Raw genomic sequence first — 19408 nt, forward strand, 5'->3', positions numbered from 1 at the left:
TCATTGATTATGTCTGGAACATATACATTTCCGAGGAATCAGTGACAATATACCTCATCCTACTTTTTAATTAGGTTGCTCAAAATTAGAAAACAATATTATTGAATGCAATAAGGAACAAAAATACACATTTATATCCTCAGGTGCAATTCTAGGCCAGCTGCAAACAATATAAACTCTGAACTGTCACATCGCCAGCAGACCAGGGCCTTTGTTGTTTGTTCTACTGATTACTTCTAACAAACTGCATAGATTCACATTTGCTGGTGTGTGTTATGAAGTGACAGATCTGGGTCTATGCAGCTTGCAGTTGAACTTAACATATAAGTGGGTATGAATGTCTACAATAAATATTAATATTCACACTGTATATATATTGTTCAATGTATTTGTTTTATGCAAGAACAACTAGTACAATTGACATATGTTCTGATTATTTTTAATTAGAAATGGCTATTTTAAGGCAGGTTTTTTTTATGGTGTGAAAATTTTGCACTCACAGCTGTTCAAGGACAAAATGCCAGTTGGGAGTAGGAACACTCAACCATTTATTTGGTACCATTAATATAAAAAAAATTATGAGCACTATCTCAGAACTTGAAATTCTGGCAAAACCATCCGCTACCAGAACTGTTAATAAAGTCGTCTGATACTGAGGTTGATTGTAGTAACTATATCAAAAGGAATTCCACCTCTCTGCGTTTTTTCATTTTGGTGAACATACAGTACATAAAGCGGTTCTGAGTTGCATAAATTTTGCTATTGCTGCAATAACTTGTTTTAATTCACAGTCTGCGCTGCCAACCCTTATGACCTGGCCACAAGTCTTATGGAATTTACCCTTAAAATATGGACTTACAGAATAAAAACAAAAATGACAAATGTTATTGTTGCCGTAAAATACAGATAATGGCTTGCTGATTTGTAGTACAACCAGGTTTTCATATCAGATTTAATGGAGTTGATCAGTGAACTAGACAAATCTTAACAAGAACATCAGATGCCTTAAACTGCATATATCTTTTCATGCTAAATGTATGAACCAGCTGTTGCTTAAATAATTGTCTAAAAAGGGCATCCAAAAAGACAAAATGGATAATCAGCCTGTTGGAAAGTTTTTGTCTCAAAGACAAATAACAAGGAATATTTACATTATTGGGTTTAACAATCAGGAAGGGCAGCAGGTAAGTTTGTTGGACAGCATGTGTTGATCGTGAGTATGACTCAAGGTGAGAGATGGTTGCCCTCACCATGTGAAATTGAAAAAGAAAAGCTAAGGTTTACGTCAAGTTTAGAGATAGCAAGAAGCCAAATAAACTCCATAGGGCATGGAACTGCAGTTTGGGAAACTGTACTAGAGGTAACTAAGTTTTAACTATACATTTCAAACTTTTTAGTGGAACATAATGTTTGCCATCACTGCATCAGTCTCAAATCAGACTTCTGAACCTTTAAATGCATATTTGTTAGCATGACAGTAGCAGTGCATAATAGTTTGTTTTGCCTTACAGAAAACTGGTCTAACTTACACGAAATATTACTTGGCTCACTGAGGTCTTGTTAGGGTTGGCAGGTCTGTACCAGCAGACATTTTTGCATTGCACAAGATCAAGGCAGAGCTTTATCTTCTTAAAATCTGTAATTGCGACCAGTTGATAGGTTTTTCATTGCAGAGTTTCTGTCCATTCAGTATTATGTATTTCACATTGATGATATGTAAAATTAACAAAATATATTCCACTTAAAATCGGTCTTCTCCTTTCATATGGCAAAAAATGCAGGATATAGTTATCCCTCAGCGTTGAACAGCCCTCCTGACTAACGGCCACCCATTTTATATGGCCTTAATCCCTTTGCACCAATGTGTTTGTACTGAAAAGGACCCCTCAAGGATTGCCCCCATTAATGATTATTCGTAAGTATTTGACCACTCTGGTGGCCTAGTGGTTACAGATTCCGCCTCAGATGCAGGAGGTCATGGGTTTGATCCCTGGCCAAGTCATACCAAAGTCTTACAAAAATGGTACTAACAGCTGCCTCGCATGGCGATCAGCATTAAGAGGTTAGTGTTAGGACTGGTTGGCCTGGTGTCAGGATAATGTGACTTGGTGGGACATCATGCTACATGTCTGCGGCATGATGCCCCAGTGCTAGACATCACTATAAACTGTCACACTGCAGACATTGTAGCAGTATGACTGAAAAATTGTTAAAGCTGCGTTAAAAATCCAAATCACACACACACACACATAATTATTTGAAAATAATATTGATATTTGTGTTATCATATTAAGGTCATACCCAAATAATATTCCTGTGACTTTTAAATGAAAATAATTAATATTGAAACAGTTACTCTTTTTACAAGATATATATCTGTGTGATTCTCCTCTAGAAAGTTCACACTTCTTATAAGGCCGCTTTCCTGCTGCAGAAGGGGTGGCCTTATAAAAGGGGGATCACTGTATTCAATGGATGCAGGATAAAAACCAGGAAACCAAGTTCTCTCATCAGCAGTGAATTTCATTACTAGCTTTTGGATGGAAGCACCTTAACTTCCAATACATTGATCTTTATTCTAGTCCTTGTTCGATCATGTTCATTCATATCCTAGTATTTGGCTGGTGTATTTGTCTTCTTTATGAACTTGATGGTAAGCTGTTTCATCAACAGAGATAGGTATCGCAAATCACAGAACAGAAATTGGAAATTAAAAATGATCTCTAGATGCAGGATAAAATAGGACAAATTACTTTTAGCCTGAGCCTTTTTGTGACCCTTGTATCTGCAAAAATGTTTAGATATTTTTTTCTTTCTTGAAAATGTTTATTCTATAGCTGCCAAGTGTCCTTTTTTCCCCGTATTTATCCCATATTTTGGACCTGAATATGAATGTATGTTTCTTTTGTAAAAAATAAGTTTTTTAATTTTAAAAAATAATTAAAAAAATTCCTTGGAATTTTCACTTTTGAATGGGCACTTGGTTCTTTTCTGATAGAAATGTATCACTTGTATATAGGAATGCAGTTCTACAATATGATTGGTTCATTCGAAATCAAGGCTACCATGCCTGTCTTTATCCGCCATATTGGATTTTGCAAACAGTTACCGCTGTCACTGTATCTTCGTAATATTCAACTTCTAATCATGTTGAATAGGAAAGCAGAATATTCAGAATTTTCTTCAGGAAAAACAAGAAAACAGAACTGGAAGGACAACTGTGCTGTCTTGTTTAGATTTGCGAAACCATCTAGTAAAGGAGAAAACTTTACTTTATGCAAATTGTGTAATGTGATTTCGCTGTTGGGCATGGAGGTTCCTATGCAATACAAGAGCATGAAAAAGCTAATAAACATTAGCAGGCTGTTTCATCATACACAACTCAGCCTGAACTTACGACGTACATAAACACCAGAGAGAACCTTGATGTAATTAAGTCAAAATTCGGTTTATTAATTTCTTTTAGAAATGAACCTTCATACTATTGTTGCTGGTGATTTATTTCACACATGTTTTCCAGACAGTAGAATTGCAAAGGATTACTTGTATGCTAGAACGAAAACAGTTCAGTAAGAAAATCACACAGAAATTAGATCATCAGTGAAAGTTGGTACATTGGAATCAATAATGATTGGAAGGAAAAAAAGCGTGTGGAAAAGGCTCCTATAAAAAGCCGTTGTCTGAGTGTGTTGCACTCATGCACCTTCTGAATGGGCACCCGAATGGAACATGGTGCCCATCCAGAAGGTACAAGTGTGCAACACATGCATCTTTAACAGTAGATAATTATGTAAGGCACTGTCTTTACTGATGGTTGTATATGTTATGAATAGTTATGAATGCATTAATAATTTTAAAATGATTATTTTGTTCCTGAAAATCAGTATTTTGTGTCACAAGCAATCAGTATTTTTGTCACAAGAAGTCAGTATTTTTATACTGGGGGGTGGGTGGCAGCTATGGTATTCATTTAGCAGATGTTAGCATTATTCATTAAGGATGGTAGCTAGTAGGGGTGAAACAATACATCTGTGCCACATATCGATATAATTCAAGATACACAGACTGGGATACAATACATTATTGATACACATATGAACTTTATGACCTTTCCAAGGTCTGTCAGTTGGTTCCTTCTTAGTTATGCTGAAATATTGGTTGTATTTCCAGTGTGCAGATTACAGACAGACATGGACTTGACATCTATTTATATGCCATTCTCATCTTGTTACCAATTTCATTTTATGCTTTCTTCAAACAGAATAATTAATACAATTTCCTCATCAAGATAAATCTGCTGTGAGATCACTTATTTTTGTTAGTGAAGAAGGAAAACTATTGACAGCACCCACTCCCCTTCTATTCAAAACGTACATAAGGTAACAAACTTGTGCAGTGTGAAATCAACTACTAACAAACTGCACAGATCTGGGTGTGTGCAGCTTGCAGTTAGACTTGTCTTGTAAGCAAGTTCATATGGTACAGCTGTCAAGAATGCCTTAATTTTCATTCCATTTATTTTTAGACATCTTTACCTGCACTAAATTTGGAGCAAATTGACCAGTGTTTTCTAGGACAGCTTGTCTTAACTTTTGACAAGCAGCTCAACACATTAGCCCTTAAAGTACATTTTGAAAACTGCTGAATAGAATTTGACCTTTTTGATAGAAAACGTTCTGACATTAAGGTCATTTAAATCTGCCATCACTTCTCAAAAACCACGGAATCAAATTTTACCAAATTTGACAGAGGGCATCGGATCATGATGATCTTTGTGATGCTGATCCACCTTTAACTATCTTTTCTGCTGCTAAATATAGAAAAAACTTTGATCAAATTTGACAAAATTACTTACATGAAGGCCTTTCATTTTATTTTATTTTTTTGTTTATTTTGTTTTGGGGCGGTTTCTTTGCGGGGGGGAGGTACACAAATGATGCCAGTCTTCAATTAAATATGACCATCATTACTAAAATAGGAGAAGAAAACGTTTAAATGACTTCTTAAAAAGAGCTGTACAGAGGCATCCTGTTCGTGACTCCCAAGTCCTTAGGCCAAACTTTAGGATCATGGTAGCTGAAATTCTTATTTTGGGCTCTACAGCATTGATATCGTTTCATCAGAGTTTCTGATCCCAATTGGATTCCACAAGACAAGTCTAATTTCCTCAAGCTGCCAACACCCCAAAGTTGCACTGCATTTGAGGAAGGGCAGTTCCATGTTGAGATGATGATTGGCACATCGAAGCACGTGTCACTAGACATGAAGTTGTAAAATTCTGGTAATCTGACATGTACAATAGCTATTGTCTATCAGGGCAATCCAACATTCGTCAGATGGCTATTCTTTATGTTTGTCTTGCTGTCCATCAAACACTTTTTTAGTCATTGATTTGTTATAACTTTATATTAGATTTATGCAGCTGTTTTCCCTGGTGACTGATAGATAATAAATATAGCTCCCCATCCATGTCAAACACAACATGCTGTACAGTAATACAGTCAAACCCACTTATCTCGACCTCGGTTAACTCGCCAACCCTATTAAGTCGACGTTTTTGAAGTGGAACCGCCAAATTCTCTCTTTGTCTTCGCATTTTCTCATCGGTTATGTCGATTCTTTTATGTCGCCGAACCCTAATATCTCGAGCACAAAAGAAGGCCAAATTTGCCACTTAACGTCGGTTATCTCGATCCCCATGACCAATCGCTTTGTTTGTATCGACAACCCCATCTTAGCAGTGCATTGTTACATCATAATCTGCTTATGCTGACATCTGGGCCGAGTACTATATGCTGTGACAGTCAATCATGCTACCGTACTATACCTACAACTGGCCGACTTCTGAAGACGCGAATAGAACAGATAAAAGTTACGGTTACAGAGACTTAAACTCCGCAAGAAGAAATAGCAAACAACAAATAAACAAGTTTTGCATAATTAAAAATAATTATTTATTTCTCAAAATACAGGAGTGACAGAATCCCTATATTGGGTGTTAACTTATGCTACAGTAATATATACGGTCCAATATTGCCAGGTGTTGACTCGTGTAAGTTTCTTTCGTGGGAATGGAGATCCTATTTTGCAAGAACACGGTCTCTTGATAGTAACCGCGTGTACGATACTTTTCAGAGCTGTGTCAGAGTGAAATGACTCGCGAATTTAATTTTGACACTGGTTAGCTTTTTGTAAAAACGAACTACACCCCGCACGTTTTTTGTGATTTTGTGAGCGATCTTTGTGTTTGCAATGTTGGAGAATATGATAAAGGTTTGTATCGAGAATCGACGGTGGTTTGTATTGTATACTGGTAAATCTGTGCTGTTAGTTGGTGCACATATGCCTTTTGTTGTTAGCAAACATGTATGTACATTTTTATAGCATGCCGATCGCTTCATCAAACAAATCGCGGCAACGCTGTTGTGCAAAAAAAAAACCTCCAAAAACACGTGCATGTACATTCTCATTTATTAACGCACATCATGTACATAAAGAAATTTCAAGCACATGTTAATATATTGCCGCCATATTGGTTTTCGTTTATCTCGATCATCGGTTATCTCGACGCTTTTTGGCAAACCCCTAGGCCGGCGACATAACCGGGTTCAACTGTAAATAGTTTTAAATGTGGAAGTTGTAAATTAGTAGTGCCATAATTCTCAGATGAGTGTCTTTGAATATCCCCTTGCCTGCAGGACAAATTACTCACAGTAATTCCTTTGCTAAAATAGATTTTGAATATTATGTGTAATTTTTTTCTTGCCATGTCAAACATTTTATGAATGAAACACAAGTATCATAATTCCATACATCTTTTTTTATAAATATCTTTATAGGTTTATATCCGACCCAGAAGTATATCTGAAGAAAGTAAGTATACCCAGTATGAATAATGTGAAATGCTCTAGTTTACTTAATGTCTTTATTATTCTGAATGTATCATTTTGAAAGACGTGAAGATTTCTTTTATATCCAATGTATCAACCAAGGAAAAACATAGTTAATTGTTATGCTCCATTTTAATTTCAGCATGATATTTTGATAACATTGAGACTATATAGCATTTCAGTGCATCTAATATGTAGAAGCATTTGTTACATTGAATGTCAAACTGGAGTATAATGTATTCAATAAGCAAACCTTGAATGCTTTAGAGGTTGCTTGTCATTCTTTGTGACTCTTTGTAAAATAATTTGTGACTGTCCTATGTTTATTTTTGGTCTGCAATATCTGTTCAGTAATATCATGACTTGAAAATTAAATCACCTAAATCAAAAAGACAGGCCCATATTTTCAATGGTGGAGTTAATTTTCTAATTCACCAGATCAATCAAGTTTTAATTCAGAGTTGACTTTCTTCTGTCAGAATATTGCCAACTTTGTTTATTAAATTCCATGCTTTCTACTGGATGTTTTCTTCTTATTTGTTTTGATCAAGTTAATACGGGTACTTTTCACTCTATAACCGATAAATGCTTTGGGGGGGGGGGGGGCAAGTGAATTGTCTAAAGTGCTCATCATTATGGATCACTGCCATCTCACCTCTGTCTGCATGGGTTCGAGTCTCAGGCTCAGCCAATGTGGGTACGTGAGAAAGCTTGCCAGTAGCTTCTTGTGGGTCGGTGGTTATTTCCAGGGTTTTCCCTGGTTCTTCCTCCGCCATTTATACTGGCTGCCATGTATAGCCGATCGTGTGCTGAAAAATGGCGTTAAACCCAATAACAGTAACAACTTATCAGAGGGAGGGATGACTGGTCTCAGTTTGTAATTACTTGCAGTGGGTATTAGAAGAGTGAGATAAAAAAAAATAGGAAACAATTTTTTATATGATCAAATTAAGAGAATCAATTTTGTTATATCTATAATAGCTAGTTTAATAAGAGTTTATTTTGGGCACATAACATTTTTAGTACTTGGCTGAGCTTACAAGTGTTTTTTTTATAAATATCTTTTTCAACTTTTGTATATTGAAGGCAAGTAAATTGTTCTAATATTCTTCTGCATTAGTTTCTTACTGTTGTAACGTACATCATCACATGTCAGATTAAAAAGATGTATCTTTTAACATATGCTTGTTTTCTGATCGTTTTATCTTGACAAAATTATTTTCTTGAATTAGTGTATAAATTGAACACAATATTTGACAAATACGTAACATATGCCTTAAAAAGCACCACACACATACACACATACACCTTTAGGTCAAAACATGCATGAATATAGCCACTTGTAAGTGCTAGTGTGTCAGTCCTAATATGCCTCATATTTGGGAAACGGTTGTCTTGAAAATCGGGGAAAAAATTGACCTAGATCATGATGATTTTTTTCAAATCTGCCATTGTATATGACCAGTGTCTCTTTACCATTATATTTTCGCAGTGTGTCTCTTTGCCAATTAACTCTTGGAGGTTAAATCAGTCTTAGAGATTGCTCTTACACAGATTTTATTGACAGAATAAATGTCCAATTTAAAGTGGAGAGTTTCCAACACAAAGACTGCTTATTCTTCATGAAAGTTCCTTTGCCTTTAAGAATATCACTGATTGCCCAAACTGTGTGCTGAATCACAGCAATGCTGGCTTTGTATCAACTGACATCCAGTCAGATAAAATTTATCACATGTTCAAGGCAGTGACATGCCTACTGCAGATTGAATACACGTATGATTGCACATTATGTTACTGTTACTATAATCACTGATTTGTAGCAGTGTCTTGTATTGGCAACAGTTTATTGTTGTTATAACAAGACAAATAGCAGTGAAATATATACCAATGTACAAGTCAAATCCATCAGCAAGATCTGCTGTCATATAATGCACCAGAAGATCTGGGTCCATGCAGTTTGTTATCAGTAATCAGTAGAACAAGCAACATAGACCCTGACCTGCCAACACTCTATGCGAATACAGGTCAGGGTCTGTGTTACTTGCAGTTTGATCTGACTTGTACATAAATATATATGGTATATATTAAAGAATGATAATGTTAAACTTCCCAGTTATTCTTTTTTTTTTTCTTTCTAGCAAGCCTAGATGACACAGGATTTCAGTTTGTCAAAAAATGTATAGCTGCAATAGAATCAAAAGGTATGTTTACCGCAATAGAGTTAATGTGTACTCAAAAGACTGGTGTTTATAGTTAGCATGTACACTTGGACTAGGTGTCTACAGTTAGTATGTACACTAAGATGGGGTTTACAGTTATTATGTACACTAGGACTAAGGGTTTACAGTTAGTATGTACACTAGGACTAAGGGTTTATAGTTAGTATGTACACTAGGACTAAGGGTTTATAGTTAGTATGTCCACTAGGACTAAGGGTTTATAGTTAGTATGTACACTAGGACTAAGGGTTTATAGTTAGTATGTACACTAGGACTAAGGGTTTATAGTTAGTATGTACACTAGGACTAAGGGTTTATAGTTAGTATGTACACTTGGACTAAGGGTTTATAGTTAGTATGTACACTAGGACTAAGGGTTTATAGTTAGTATGTACACTAGGACTAAGGGTTTATTGTTAGTATGTACACTTGGACTAGGTGTCTACAGTTAGTATGTACACTAAGATGGGGTTTACAATTATTATGTACACTAGGACTAAGGGTTTACAGTTAGTATGTACACTAGGACTAAGGGTTTATAGTTAGTATGTCCACTAGGACATGGGGTTTATAGTTAGTATGTACTCTTGGACTAGGGGTTTATAGTTAGTTTGTACACTAGGACTAAGGGTTTATAGTTAGTATGTACACTAGGACTAGGGGGGTTTATAGTTAGTTTGTACACTAGGACATGGTGTTTACAGTTAGCATGTACACTAGGACATGAGGTTTATTGTTAGTATGTACACTTGGACTAGGTGTCTACAGTTAGTATGTACACTAAGATGGGGTTTACAGTTAGTATGTACACTAGGACTAAGGGTTTACAGTTGGTATGTACACAGAGACATGGTTTGTTTTGTTACGATGTACACTTGGACTAGGGGTCTGTAGTTAGTATGTGCACTAAGATGGGGTTTATAGTTAGTTTGTACACTAGGACATGGTGGTTACAGTTAGCATGTACACTAGGACATGGGGGTTTATTGTTACTATGTGCACTTGGACTAAGGGTTTATAGTTAGTGGGGGGGGTCTTCACCAGTTATTATGTACTTTTGAGAGGGTGACGTATGTAAGGTGAAGTTGTTTGCATTTAAATCATGCACAATGGAGAGTTTGTTGGCATACCTCTGTGCTACATTAATGTAATGTGGATGATATTTCTTTGGATATTGTACTTTTGGAAATTGTACATGATCTAAGCAAACTGCTAACTTAAATGACTGCTCCCTTGTGCTAAAAAATCAGCCTGAATTAGTCTAAAGTACACTGTCCATAGCAGCTGTTAAAATAGGGAAAATTAATTTTGCCAGACTAGACAATACTAGCTTCCGAAAGTACAATGAATGAATTATCAAATATATAAAATGTAAAAAAATAAATTTATAGGCTCTTTTTTTTTAATACAACTTACCTCTGAAATTCAGGAAGTGAAAATGACCAAGTGGAGCTAGCACTTTTTTTAAAGGTGCACATCTTTAGTAAGGCCAGGCTGTATACTCTATAGCCCATATTACACCCACCAATCATACACCAAACTAAAGGGAATTAAAGGTTCTTTGAATTATACCTAAGATATACAAGATCTTTTTTAAATAGCTAGACTAAAGTATAACCAGTGAGGAAAGCCAGAGAAATTCTTTTTCTTCAAAATTATAACCCAATGCAAAATATGAAACTAGAATGCCACCATGTACACTTGGACTAGGGGTTTATAGTTAGTATGTACACTAGGACATTGTGTTTACAGTTAGCATGTACACTAGGACATGGTGTTTATTGTTCCTATGTACAATAGGACTAGGGGTTTATAGTTGGTATGTACACTAAGATGGGGTTTATAGTTAGTTTGTACACTAGGACATGGTGTTTACAGTTAGCATGTACACTTGGACTAGGGGTTTATAGTTTGTATGTACTCTTGGACTAGGGGTTTATAGTTAGTTTGTACATTAGAACATGGGGTTTATTGTTCCTATGTACACTAGGACTAGGGGTTTACAGTTAGTATGTACACTAGGACTAGGGGTTTATAGTTAGTATGTACACTAGGACTAGAGGTTTATAGTTAGTATGTACACTAGGACTAGGGGTTTATAGTTAGTATGTACACTAGGACTAGGGGTTTATAGTTAGTATGTACACTAGGACTAGGGGTTTATAGTTAGTATGTACACTAGGACTAGGGGTTTATAGTTAGTATGTACACTAGGACTAAGGGTTTATAGTTAGTATGTACACTAGGACTAGGGGTTTATAGTTAGTATGTACACTAGGACTAGGGGTTTATAGTTAGTATGTACACTAGGACTAGGGGTTTATAGTTAGTATGTACACTAGGACTAGGGGTTTATAGTTAGTATGTACACTAGGACTAGGGGTTTATAGTTAGTATGTACACTAGGACTAGTGGTTTACAGCTAATATGTACACAAGGACTATTGGTTTATAGTTAGCATGTACACTAACACTAGTGATTTATAGTTAGTATGTACACTAAGACTATTGATTTATAGTTAGTTGGTACACTAGGACTAGTGGTTTATAGTTATTATGTACACTAGGACTAGTGGTTTATAGTTAGTATGTACTTTAGGATGGTCATGGGTTTTATAGTTAGTATGTACACTTGGACTAATAATTTATAATTAGTATGTACACTCGGACTAGGGAATCTTATTTTGTATGTACACTAAAACTAAAGGCTTATATCTGTTTAAAAAGTTGATTAAAGAATGAAATGATCAATGACACCTCTTTGATTATATAGAGGACATTTGCTTGAAATGAGTGAATACACTTAAGTGAATATATTTGACTGAGTGGGTGAAAACTCATTTCATGATTGAAAATACCTAAGTGTTTCACCCACGAAAAGAAATATTCATTTTTCACCCATAGCAAGCAATTTTGTGTGTGTTTTTTATGCTCAAATGTGTTGGCTAACAAGATGTACTGCATAACAGATTAAAGTAGCAGATTTCTTCGTTGATCCCGGCATGATGTCCACAGTTTACTGTTTTTGTTCTGCTGTGTTTTGTGATAAGTCACACATAAAATATAAAGTTACATAATTATCCATCCATTAAGAAAAGAAAAATGTTTTTTGCATTGTTGGATTGGAACTCAAGCCATCTTTAACAGGAGGTAGCCATTTTACCACAAGCATCTAAGAATAAATTTTAATTTCACAGCTGTCATTTTATTGATGCAGCAGTGAAATCATGCATGATAATTCACAGCCTAGCAAAGTTAAAAATGGTCTCCTTTTTATATTTTGATGCCTTACTTAAGAACTTACCCAAAGTTAATCACCATTTCTTACGTATGGTTAGAAAAAAATCAATGCTTTGGTAATTGGACATATCTAAATCATACCTCTGTATATATTCCCAGCCATTTGAAATGGGAAACCCTCCGATTTTAAAACATCATAATATGAGGTTTAAAAATAATACCAAATTTTTTTAAAAAGCAGACAAAGAAAATCACCTTAATTGTATATGATTATGATTTTAATATCTCATTCAAATGCATATAAAAAGGCAATATTTTTATCAGTTTTTTTGTTGTTGTTGCAAATATAAGTCTTAGTAGGACTTTTATGTATGCACCTTTAAAGGATTTGATGAAAAATATAAAGTGCTATGTAGGAAACAATATAATAAATTTGTTTAATAATTATTTGTATATCTAGATGGTGTACTGAAACTTAAAGGGTACATAAAATGTAAACGAGACACAGTTGTCATTTTTCAGGCAGAATCAAATTTTTTAAAATTAGAAGCAGTGATTATAATGACAAGCATACAGCCACTGCTGAGACATTTTAGTTTTCCAGAACCTGTCTTATAGTTAATATGAGCAGTGTTTTTGCAAATTTAATTCCTTGCTGAATTTGCAAAATATTGTGCCTGTTTTGTATTTTTAAAATTATAACTTACATGCATATAATGAGTCCATTGTATGTTCCAGGGCTAGATGAGCAGGGGTTATACCGTGTGGTAGGTGTCAACTCCAAGGTCAACAAACTTATTGCAGCGGGCTTAGGTAATTCAGCAGATTTCCACTTCTGTATTTGCAACATTTTTACAGTGTCTTATAGATAGGAAGATATTTTAAAGACAAGATTTTCAAATGAACAGACAAGACTGTTGCCGGTATGGCAGTACGGTCTGTTGTCAAGAAACTGTCTCAACAGAAGAATTTAACTTAGACTCAAAACACCTCAGAATTACAAACAATATTAGAGTCTTGGCATCAGCAAAATTATGGGAAAAAGTGGTACACTAACCAGGATCAAGCTGATTCTGAAATTGTGGTTATTTTGCCTCCATTATGTGAGCATTTTTACAAATATATTGTGATAGGTAATGTCAGTCTGTCATTCGTTCCATCATGTGATAGATAATGTCAGTCTGTCAATCTTTCCATCTTCTGTCACTTTTTATTCTTGTAACCTGAACTCCATTTACAACAGGAGGTTAGTCATATTTGGTAAGTTTTTTTTGGAAAGATGAGTAGATGACAATGAAAATATTAAATTCTGGATGCATGCCTCATGGGGGTAGGGGTGGGGATTCATGATTCACATCTTAAAAGGTAACAGAATCAAGAATTTCTAAGTTATAGATTGACATTTTCCGAATCAGATTATGTTTACTACTAGAACTAAGTTTTCAGCACAGAAATAGGAAAATGATGTAGATAAGTATCGCATATCTTTTGATGTTCCAAAATCAGATGGGGGCTTTTCCAGTAAAGGCACTTTCAGGGAAGGCACTTTCAGCATGGAGTTGTCACTCATAGACTTTCATATTATTTTTATATAATGTATTTGAGTATTTTGAATACCCTGACGTATATTAGTTTTTAAAAACTGCCGTCCGTGGGTACCATGTATACTTAAATGGAACAGACCTGATTACAGTTTTATAAAATTTACTCTTGTAGGATTGATGTGTATTTTGGCGGTTTCGTATTTATCTTTCTTTGTCCTATAATTTAAAGTTTCAGTACTAATTGATGATTCAAACATCCTGATTGCATGGTTTTCAGCTTACCTGGCACTAGGACCAAGTGAGTTTTTTTTATGGCCTTGCATCCATTGTCATACATACCAAAAATGTCTCGGCGTAGTCATTACAATTTTTTTTCACAAAATTATGTTTTACGCTTGCCTGTATAAGGATTGTGCTCTTTTTGGTACATTAAAAACAAAAGAGAATTAATGCAAAAAAAGGTTGTTTTTGTCATTTGTGTTATCATCTCTTTAATTCCACTCATAAAAATTTGAGAATATTCTTAAAAATTAGACTGCTGTGTAAGAATAACATAAGAGTACTTTCCAAATTTACTATCTACAAAACTGTATATAACCCATTTCCACGAAAACAGACTGATTTCTTCAAATTTGAACTTTGCCTCACAGATTCATTTTATTGATTGGCCAGTTAGTTAGTGGACCGGTCTATACTTTGAAAGAAAATGGCACCAGATGTGATTTAAAGTGTGAGTTGTGAATGTTATATGATGAAAAATGGCAGAGAAGATGGATCTTTTCATATTTCAAAACACAGATCAGTATAAAGGACAAATAGCACCACATTACATGCTTTAAAAGAAGAATATGAGAGTATTGTAATACTTGATTATACTCATTGCAGAATTCCAGTTCACAATCATTCAGTGAAAGTTATACATGTAGACTAGTTCAAGTGAGTTACATTTTTTAGTGGCCAAATTATGCTTTTTTGCCACCTGTAATAGCAATAATTATGCTTATTTATTATTATGCTTAGGGGCATAGCATGCATGCATTGTATATCATCCTTCAAAGATGGCCACCTTTGCTAAAAGATGAAAAACCTTTCAAGTACTTATTCTCAAGTACCAGTCAACAGAAGTTTACCAGAGTTGATGTATGAAGTTCTTTTAATTTTGTACAGATGTATAGACGATGCAGACCAGATATCCAGTGTAGATATTTTAATTCCAAATATATGACATTTTTCTCTAGAATCACTCAACATAATTTAACCAGTTTCTTTACCAGATTTTATACAAGTGTCCCTTATCTGAGATATGACTAAAGAAAGTAGGGAAATATTAGGCGACTCTTTTCATTACCAATCAACAGAATTTGAAATTCTTTTAGAAAAGCTTCCCACTAACACAGATTTCATAGTGTTACGTATATCTGATTTAATATATATATATATATATATATATATATATATTTTTTTTTTTTTTAATTTAATTGTTTGTTTGTCAGTTTTAGATTTTTATTTTTCATGCTTTTGTAATGTAAATGTATTCACTGGAGATATTTTTTTCAGAAAATTGGTTGACCTGAATCATTCTTTTCATAAACACCAGGTGTTGGCTTGGAAGCTGACCTTGATTCAAAATTAGTAAACAAATTTCTATTTTATTTTAAAATGATTGGTTGTTGTCAAGGTCCTGATGGGACTATGTGGGTTAAGAAGTAAACACTTTTTTTATTTTTATTCTGGGAATAAAATGATTGGTTTAATCAAGGCCATATTCTGTGTACGTGATATAAACATGATCACGTGACCCCCCCCACTTTTGCACTTTGGGGGAATTTCAAAATTGTGTCTTATCATAAAATATAACCTTTGTTTTAGAAAGAGAGCCCTCAGTTTTGGGTTTTTCACACTGATGTCAAGTTAATTTGTTGTAGCCAGATTTTGAGTTAATTATCTTCAGATCAGTTGGATTTCAAAAGGATTAATTCTTTATTGTCTGGAAATATTTTGAGGAGTGCTCGCACAGAAATTTTGGAAAGACATTGGTTACAAATTTAATTTGGATTTCCAACACCAGAGTGCCATTATTTGTATTTCTACAAGGAAGTGTAGATAAGCACTGTACTGACTACAGCATATATCATCATCATCGATCTTGGATTTTCCATCAGGATTCGAACTTGAAATTATTAGAACATTTATTACTAGGACTTTTGCAATTTAATTCTTGGATTATTCGTAGATCATTTTTGGATTTGATTCTTGAAACCGTAAGTTCTTCTCTTTTTTTCATTATTACAGAATTTTCATGGAAAATAAATTATTTGTTAAATTTTAAAAAGCTTGTTGTTTTCACTCTTTCTGTGTTACTGTTTATTTGAGCCCAAACACGTAACAGTAGCAACTGCTTGTGCATTTGGCTTTCAGGTAAATATTAGCCATGTGTGTGATTTAACAACCTTGCATTGTTCAATGCTGTTAGAATAAACATCTAAAGTTATCTTGATGCCAAACCTTTAACAAGAGACACAAGAAAAAGAAATCTGAATTTGTTCTGTATTTGCAGATAAGAAGAAGGCAGACAAGCTATCTCTAGATGAATATGAACTTAAGACAATGACAAGTGCTGTCAAGAATTACCTCAGGTGAATATCTTTTATGAATTTATAAGCATGTGAAACGTGTTGTTAAAGTTTAGCTGATTTGACCAAAGCATGAAGATCAAATCTAGTTTTGGTGTACTGTGAAATACAGTGATGTAAAACATGATGTCATGATTTTCGTTCTTATTAAATATTGATGGTAAATGAAAATTAATGAAAACAAAATGAAGATGGAACTTACTTTAAAAATCATAAGTATAGTAAGTATGCTTTGGTGTATTTTGTAATAATAAAAAAATACAAAGTTTGACAATTTCATCAGTAAGGACCATTGGATCATTTCATTGGTGTTGTCCAGTCTTTTAGTAATACTGTATTTTGGATTATTTTTGTGGTGCTGTTATTTGCACAGTGTCATGACATTTAATTGTACAAGGCTGTATTTGCACATTTGTTCCCTGGTTTTAAATATTTTATTCTGAATGTTTAGATGCCCACTATAAAGCAGAACATGATGTTGTCTTTTGTCTACATTTACCAAACTTTGTGGATGGCTTGCATTTGGGGTAAGGAAAAAGAATATTGATTTTGAAGTTAAAGTTCAAAGTAACTGTATTGAAGAAGAAAAATGATTTTGTTTATTGACCTTCACCAAACTTTGTGGATCACTTATCTGTTGGGTAAAGGTAAATCCTATTGATTTTGGGGGGCAAAAATGTCAATGGTCAAGGTCACCGACTGAAAGAAGGCAGATAGTTTTTGCTTGATAACTTTCATTGAAGACCATGTATTTTGACCAAAGTTTGTGGTGGGATTTCATCTAATGTATGGATGAAGGCTGTTGATTTTGGAGTCAAAGGATCAAAGGTCAGAATCATTGTTGCTCAAGGAGAAATTGGTTGTGCAGATAACTTTTGTTCTAGAGTAGGTTTCTTCACTAAACTTTTTGTGGATAGCTTGCACTGAAATTAATAAAGAAACCTATTGATTCGGGGTGTACCAAGTTCAGAAATCATAGCCATGGTAAGTCAGATAAGAAAATAATGGTTTCTCCAGTTACAGTAAGTTTAGTCCAAGGCCACATACCTACCTTGACTGACGGCTGAGGTGATTGAGACCTATTGATTAGTAACCTGAAGTCAGTCATACATTACTAGTGTCCTGCATTGGGAACTGTTAATGCCCGGGCAGGTGTATAATTTACCATTCACAATGCTTTTGTCCACTTATATTTTATATTTATGGAAGACTGATTGATTGCAATAATTTTATAGTGCAAATAAAGCCCTACAAAACTAAGCCACTGTAGAGTATGTTGTCAAACTTATTTTGTACCAGAAATGCTTTTCCAAGAATATGTCTGGAATATGAACTTGAGGCTATCAGTATATATTTTTTTCCCACATAATTGTTGTGATGCCAGTTTATTATTGAGACAGTAAAATGGAAAATGTCATTTTGTGAACTGAATAAATTAATCTTTTTGTGAAATTGTTCAAGTCTTAGATTATAACCTCTAAAAAAGGGTCAGTATGATCTAGCTTACCCTCACAGATTGTCTCCCTTTGGGAAATTGGATTGGTTTAAACAACTTGCCTGGTCCAGCAGACATCATAGACCCTGATCTGCTGCCACATAATGCTTCAGCATTTCAGTGTCTGTGTTGTTTGTTCATTTGATTAGTCCTAAGAAATTGCGTAGATCCAGATCTGCCAGTGCATAATGCTGGAGCGGATCTGGGCCTATGTAGTTTGCAGTGTACCTGACTTGTAGAAGGGTATATACAGTAGTTGAATGTTGTTTCAACTACCAAATTAGGTAAATAATCCTTTGTAATAAAAAGCTAGCTTTAATAATGCTTGCCTAATCATGACACAAAAGAGATGTATACATGACAAGTTATTGCGCTAAGAATATCTCTTATGAACCTCGAATGGTCCATGACATTAAGCGACTTCTTATAAGGATAAAGCATGCAGATTTTTGTTTTCTTACACCAGTATGCAAGATAAGTGACAAGTTTGCTGTAGATTTTAACAAAAACTATTGTCAAAATGTTTAGACCCTTTGGGCTCAAGGATGTAGCATAGACGTAATGTGACCTCCTACATGTTGGTAGAGGCAAGTAATGAAGGCAGGAGCCATACTAGCTCAGTAGTTTGTTTGCAAGATTTGTGACCAAAAGGGTGTGGGTTCAGATTGGTTACCATGGTGTGTTCTTAGGAAGGTATTTTGCTCCAACTGCTTTGACATTAAATAACCTACTTGTGTTCCTGTGTTGTAAGATATCAAAACCAAACAACCTTTTTGTTATTTATATACTAAATGATATTTAATTTTTGCCTGACGATTCTAACACTCCTGCAATTTCAGTATCTTGCATTTTTCAGATCACTTCCAGAACCACTTATGACTTTCAGATTCCACTCAGACTTTATTACTGCTGCAAGTGAGTAACATTTTTAATCTTTCTTTGCTTATAAATAATAGTGGACATCATAGACCCAGATCTCTCTTCCTTTTGAGCCCCGGCCAAGTCATACTAAAAACTTTTAAAAATGGTATGAACAGCTGCCTCGCTATGCGCTCAGCATTACAGACTTAGTGTTAGGACTGGACGGCCTGGTGTCAATATAATGTGACTGGGTGGATCATGGTGCTAAATGTCTGTGTCATGATGCCCCATTGCTAGACATCACTATAAACTGTAACACTGCAGACATCATAGTGATATGACTGATTATTTTTAAAAGCTACGTTAAAATTCCAAATCACACACACACACTCTTCACTTTGAGACAACAAATGTGCATGAAATAAAAGACAGCATGTGCCAGATCAGTTTTCATTTTGGGACACCAAATACATGTAAAATAGTGGACAGCATGGTCCCATACCATTCTTCATTTTGGGACACCAGAT

The 19408-nt window shown here is 34.7% G+C and overlaps 1 protein-coding gene across 10 annotated transcripts in view; it reads left to right on the forward strand.

Annotated features, from left to right (window-relative positions):
- Positions 1–19408, forward strand: part of LOC149796782 (rho GTPase-activating protein 26-like) — a 168347-nt gene that overhangs the window by 93473 nt on the left and 55466 nt on the right. For all 10 annotated transcript variants that reach the window (XM_089961428.1, XM_089961431.1, XM_089961429.1 and 7 more), the window contains 5 exons: positions 6840–6873; positions 9029–9091; positions 13087–13161; positions 16450–16528; positions 18877–18935. In XM_089961428.1, coding sequence (XP_089817554.1) covers positions 6840–6873; positions 9029–9091; positions 13087–13161; positions 16450–16528; positions 18877–18935 — 310 coding nt within the window. The remainder of the gene's footprint in view (positions 1–6839; positions 6874–9028; positions 9092–13086; positions 13162–16449; positions 16529–18876; positions 18936–19408) is intronic.

This window comes from Sinohyriopsis cumingii, chromosome 6, assembly GCF_028554795.1.
Source record: "Sinohyriopsis cumingii isolate HCF-2022 chromosome 6, ASM2855479v2, whole genome shotgun sequence".
Lineage (NCBI taxonomy): Eukaryota > Metazoa > Mollusca > Bivalvia > Unionida > Unionidae > Sinohyriopsis > Sinohyriopsis cumingii.